At 52.9% G+C, this 6,000-nt stretch overlaps 1 protein-coding gene across 1 annotated transcript in view; it reads left to right on the top strand.

Annotated features, from left to right (window-relative positions):
• The window catches only part of LOC133359199 (adhesion G protein-coupled receptor L2-like), a 203,544-nt gene extending 198,686 nt beyond the window's left edge, over positions 1–4,858 (top strand). The window contains 2 exon segments of the mRNA XM_061577626.1: positions 2,071–3,194; positions 3,196–4,858. Of these exon segments, the coding sequence (XP_061433610.1) occupies positions 2,071–3,194; positions 3,196–3,630 (1,559 nt within the window). The 3' untranslated portion in view covers positions 3,631–4,858.
• Positions 4,859–6,000: the final 1,142 nt, after the last annotated feature.

Below are 6,000 nucleotides of genomic sequence, written 5' to 3' on the forward strand. Positions count from 1 at the left end.
AGTTCAAGTCAGGGCTCGAGTTAGGGTGTTATGGTTGGCGTTTAGGATTAGGGTTCGAGTTATAGTTAGTGTTAAGAGTTGGTTAGGGTTATGGTTAAAGTAACGTTTAGTGTTGGGGGTTAGAGTTAGTATTCGACCGGAGTTAGCTTTAGTGTTAATGTCAGAAACTAAACTAAATATCTTGATTTAAAGCTTTCGTGACTGCAAGGATTCATCTTCTTGGTTCTTTCGGTAAAGTCACGTAGAAGGGAAGTAATAAAATAATAAAAATAAAACATAATAAAATAATTCTCACGACGTTTCGGCCACAACGCAAGCAGCCGTCCTCAGGTGAAGACCAGGTCTGTCGAGGCGACAGCGTCTAAAATTTAGACGCTGTCGCCTCGACAGCGTGACTTTACCAAAAGAACCAAGAAGATAAACTAAATATCTTGATTTGAAGCTTTCGCGACTGCAGGAATCCATGCTCTTTGGTTCTTTCGGTAAAGTCACGTGGGTAGAAAATACAATAAAATTAATTAGATTTATTTTACCAGGTAAGGCCCACTGAGCTGTATAGCTCATTTCAGAAGCGACCTGGCAATCACCAGTGGTAGTTCAACGAAGTGGCTTATCGCCTATCACGTAGACACTTATAGCAGCATTCATAATATAGGTTTTTGGGTCAGATCGCGTTATTTATAAATGTGTCGTAACCCTCCACCACCCGACACGGCCAAACAGTAAAAAATGTACCCGTAAAAACAAAGTTTTTCACTATAAATCTTTTTTATGCGTGGCATCGGTTTTATTTTATTATTCATTTCTGTTTTTCTTGAGTAAGAGTTTCATTTTTATCACATTGGTATTTTAAATTAAATATGAAAAAAAAATTTTACTAAAAAAAATAAATTGTCACGCACAACGAGTCTGTGTGCAAAATGTCAGCTCGATTGGATCACGGGAAGTGGGTTAAAAAACGCCCAAAAGATTTGCACGGTCGTAAGCGCGCAAGCAAGTGAACTTAATATAAAGGATTTAAAAAACGTGTCACGTTTTCAAAGGACAAAATTATTCACTTCTTATTAGAGGATCAACAGCATTTAAAAAATTTGAGTAGTACGACGTTTCGCTGATAATTACAATCAGCTGATTGTACAAATTTTTTTATAATGCTGTTGATCCTCTTCAGCATACCGGTGGGCTAAAAAGAAGTGCACACTATGAGATCTCTTTTACCAGTGGCAAAATATAATAGTAGGTTTTTACCCTTTTAAACTGGTACAAAACTGACACCTTTATTCAAGGCATCATGTTTGCAATAACCACAACACAAGTAGTCAAAAAAGCAAACAAAAAGAAGCAACTCTGATCATGATAATAATATGCACTGTCCTTGAAGTTGTTTGGTCCACACCCGAGACGGCTTTCTTTGAGCCTAGTCCCCATTGGTGTTGGACCAGATGACACCAGAAGGCATACAACTCAAACACAGTGAAATATCAGAGTATTGAGTATTGAGAGCTCGGGGTAAGCACCCCAAGCTCTCAATAAAAACCTACTATTATATTTTGCCACTGGTAAAAGAGATCTCATAGTGTAAATGCTTACCCGAGCTCTCAATACTCTGATATTGCACTGTGTTTGAGTTGTACGCCTTCTGGTGTCATCTGGTCCAACACCAATGGGGACTAGGCTCTAAAGAAAGCCGTCTCGGGTGTGGACCAATCAACTTCAAGGACAGTGCATAATTATTATCATGATCAGAGTTGCTTCTTTTTGTTTGCTTTTTTGACTACTTGTGTTGTGGTTATTGCAAACATGATGCCTTGAATAAACGTGTCAGTTTTGTACCAGTTTAAAAGGGTAAAAACCTACTATTATAAGAAGTGCATAATTTTGTCCTTTGAAAACGTGACACATTTCTTACTGTTTGGCCGTGTCGGGTGGTGGAGGGTTACGACACATTTATAATTAACGCGATCTCACCCAAAAACCTATATCATGAATAATATTGGTTGCGAAAGCCTATGTGTTAAATTGACTCATAGCAGCAGCCAAATACCCTTTTTATTTGATTCCTCCCCGCAGAGCATCTGGCGATCGGCCCGCGAGACGCTGGCGCCCTGGCAACGGCACCACGCAACAGCGCCAAGCACCAGCAGCGCGCCGTCGCCTCCAGCGGCAGCCACTTCCACCTGAGCAGCCGCGACTTCATGGCGCCGGACAGCGACGCCAAGCTGGGAGCGCCGGACGCCTCGGCACCTCGGGCTAACGGCCTCGTCTTCCTGGCCGACTCGGAAGGCCTCGGCCTGGGCCTAGGCTTGAGCGGCTACGACGACGACGACGGCAGCGGAGGCAACGCGGCGGGACCCCCCGCCTACCTGGGGCCGACGTTGCCCCTGTCGCCTCCTCAACAGCAGCTGCACCAACAGCAGCAGCAGCTGCAGGCGACGGCGCCGCCCCTCCTGCTGCCCCGCGGCGAAGTGGACCGCCTGTTCGGCAGCCTCACCCCCAGCAAGCGCCACCTGGTGTACGTGGGCAAGCAGGACGAGCTTCTGCGCAACCTGACGGCCGTGCAGCAGATGGCGCGGGGGGCGGGCAGCGGGATTGTGATCATAGCGGACGGCGACGGGGAGGAGGAGGAGGACGACGACGACGTTGAGGAGGAAGAGGAGGAGGAGGAAGAGGAGGAGGACGAGGTGGACGAGGAAGAGGACATTGCCGAGGACGAGGAATATGACGTGGAGGCGTTGGAGGAGGAACGGAAGCTGAAGTTGAGGAAAAACAAGCGAGCCGATGAGGGCGACGTCGACGTTGGCGGTTGCGGAGGCGGCGGCGGTTGCGGCGGTGGCAGCCTGATCCGGGTCCCGTGCGAGGCAGCTCACCCGCGGTGCCCCGACTCGGGTGCTCCGCTGCTGCCGCGGCGGACGCACTCGCTGGCGCGGGCATCCCCTCTGCCGCCTCCGCCGCCGCCGCCACCGGCGGCGGCGATCGCCACCAGGGAGGACGTCCACCCTCCTCCTCCGGCCGCGTACTTCCCCCTGCTCACGCCGCGCCAGGTGGCCGAGCTGCAGTCCCCTGGCCACGAGGCGTCGCTCTGCGCCAGCTTGCCCAACCTGCGCAACGGCGGCGGCGGCGGCCGCGGTGGCGACTCCTCCTCGGGCCCAACCGTCGCCCCCCGAGGGCCCAGGCTCCGGCCGCAGGCGGAGAAGAACTGATGCGGGCGGCATCGTCCTCGTCGGAGGCGGCGGGGCGGCGGTACCGCCCAATGGGCCGCTGAAGCCGCCGGGCTACTTCCCGGCGGAGAACGGCAGGGGCGCGGCGGACAGCGACGACTACATGCTGCCGCTCGACCGCGACGAGGGCGCCCTCGGGGCCCGCGGCGACTCCTTCCTCCCGGCGGGCGGAGGGGACGGCCGCTACGACGCGGCCGCCGGGGGGCCGCTCGGCGGCGTCGGGCGGGGCGACTACCTGCTGCCCCTGAGCGCGGCGGGCAGTCGGGCGGACGACTACATGCTGCCGTACGAACCGGACGAGCCCCCGCCGCCGGTGAAGCGCGAGGCGTTTGTGCGACCTCTCGCCAGGGAAGGAGGAGGGGGCGCCGGCGGTGGCTGCGGCCTCGGCATGGGCGTCAACACCAACTTGTAGAGAGGGGGGGGGTGGCGGGCGGCGGGGGGGGGGACGCGGGTGTCACTTCGACCTCTTCGAAGGAGGAGCGGAACGAAAATAATACGCGGGGGTGTCCCCCGTGAAGGTGTCGTCCGTCGTTTAAAAGGATTGCAATTCTTTGGACAGAGCCAGGTTGATTAGACTCCGCGCGCGTTCGGTAGGGGCATGAAAACGTTGCCGTTTTGCCGCTTCCCGTCTGAACGTCGACGCCGCACGCCGCTATCGAGGTTTGAGAAACTTCCCGTGCGAAGACCCCCAGGTAATCCTTTTCTGTTTTGTCAGGAGCACGCTTCACGGAATGCTCCGACACCCTCAGGCGGTTTCCCCCGATGTGGAAGGGCTGCCAGCGTGCACATTCCGCATCGATGCTCGCCGTGTTGGGTTTTTGTTTCTTTTGTTAGTTACGAGCGCGGCACAAATGGCCCCGCGATCACAGCCGGCGTTATCTTCGGGGCGACCTCTGGCGGTCTCGTTCCACGCAGACAACGACGTTTTGCGTGCAAAACGACGCTAGCCCCGGCTTTCTCTCGTGTGAGGGTTGCCCTGTTGTTGGGAGGGATGCTCCTCTGACCACCTGAGTCATCATAAAAGCACCTCGTGCATCGGAGGAATACGACGCCGCCAACGTCTCGGTCAACCATTTCGAGCTGTCGCCTTAAAACTGACGACGTTTAACCGACGATACCTTCACAGGGGCCACCCTGTGATTGTAATTGGCCGGCCTAGTCGCTTGCGTAGGTAGTCATTTCAAATGAACAAAAGTTCCGTGATGTAAGAACGAAAAAGCAAACTTCGAAGGAACAACAAACAAACAAAACCCGCGCTGAGGCCCCCACGGCCGTTTGAAATTTTCGGAAAACCCCGCGGTGGACGTAAGGAGATGTTCTATTTTTGTGCCAGGAGCAAAGCGTCGTTGTTGCTTTCGCGCCAGAAGGAATTTAGCAGAAGCTACAGCAGCAAGGTCGGTGTTTTGCTGAAAATAAGAGAGGCGTGTAGACGTAGCAAGGACAAAAACCCACCGTCGTCATTTCGCGGCCACCACAACAACAAACACGAGGGGGGGGGGCGAGGGAGGGGAGACCCATGACCCATGACCCACGACCCACGTCCCAAGTCAGCAACGCACGCTTCACGGTTTTAATGGCTATTTACAGCAACAAAAAATCCAGTCCGCCACATTCGGGGGTGGGATCGGGGGGGGGGGGGGGTGTAGGGAAAGAACAAAAAAAAAATACAAATTGTTATCAAGGCCAAAAGACTTCTCTTCAATCAGATAGCCGTGGGAAAAAATATATATTTATATAAATACCCCTGTGTAATATTTGGGGAGCGCGCGCGAACTTGGCCGGTCGCCATTTTGTCTTGTGTCGGTTAAAATTCCCCGCGTCGCGGCGGCGTAGGTGCGTTGAACTTCGTTCGCACCGCACGTAGCCAAACCGCGGCTCATCAGAGGTGCGGGCGGGCGGGTGGAGGGGGAAGGACAACAAACTTAAACACACACACAGGAATAAAAAAGAAGCCGGGAGGAAGGGAGGGGGGGGGAAGATACCTTCTCGCCGTTGAAACAAAAACCGTGGCGGTACTCGTGTGCGTCAAACGGTGGACTTCGGACACTGAACCAGCAAATGTGGGGGGCGGGTGGGGGGGGGACACACTGGCGGGTACGATCTAAGTTTATCTTTGTCAACGATTGTTTTTTGTTCTTAAACCTTCGCTCGCGACGCACGGCGCACACGCGTCCTCTCGAACGGCGGTGGCGGGGGGGGGGGGGGGCGGTGTTTTTTTTTTTGCTGTGTAGAGCTTCTCAAGCGGACAATCGTAAGGACCGCGACGACGACTGAAGAACAAAAAAATGTATCTTTTTATTTTTATCTGGGGCGATATGGCTCTGGGAGGTTTGCGCGCGGCGCCTTTCGCTGGCGGAGGAGCCGTTTGACTGCTCCTCCGCCGTGTGATCTTTTGCTGTGCGTTGTGATTCTTGCGTTGGCAGTGTTGGGGAAGTCTAATATTGGTCAAGACGAATCCGCTGTCCGGTCGCCGATTACTCAAAATATTCGAATCCACTAAATAATGTAACCCTCCATTTTTTGTTTTTGTGTTTTGCAAAGAAAATGATGCACCAATCCTGTACAAAACCCTGGCAGAGGATTAAGTTAATTTGATTGTAAAGATGCTTTGTAATATGTTACTCCCCAACACTACATGATGTACATTTATCTGCGTGTGTGGGTTCTTCCTGTATTGGGCTTATGTCATCGCAAAAGTCTTCAGGACTTTGGGGCACTGATGGCATACACTAGGGAGTTTTTTTTTGTGTGTGTGACTTATGCTTTTTGCACGGAGTTCAGT

The sequence above is a fragment of the Lethenteron reissneri genome, chromosome 64, assembly GCF_015708825.2.
Source record: "Lethenteron reissneri isolate LAM-NWPU_2019-01 chromosome 64, ASM1570882v1, whole genome shotgun sequence".
NCBI lineage: Eukaryota > Metazoa > Chordata > Hyperoartia > Petromyzontiformes > Petromyzontidae > Lethenteron > Lethenteron reissneri.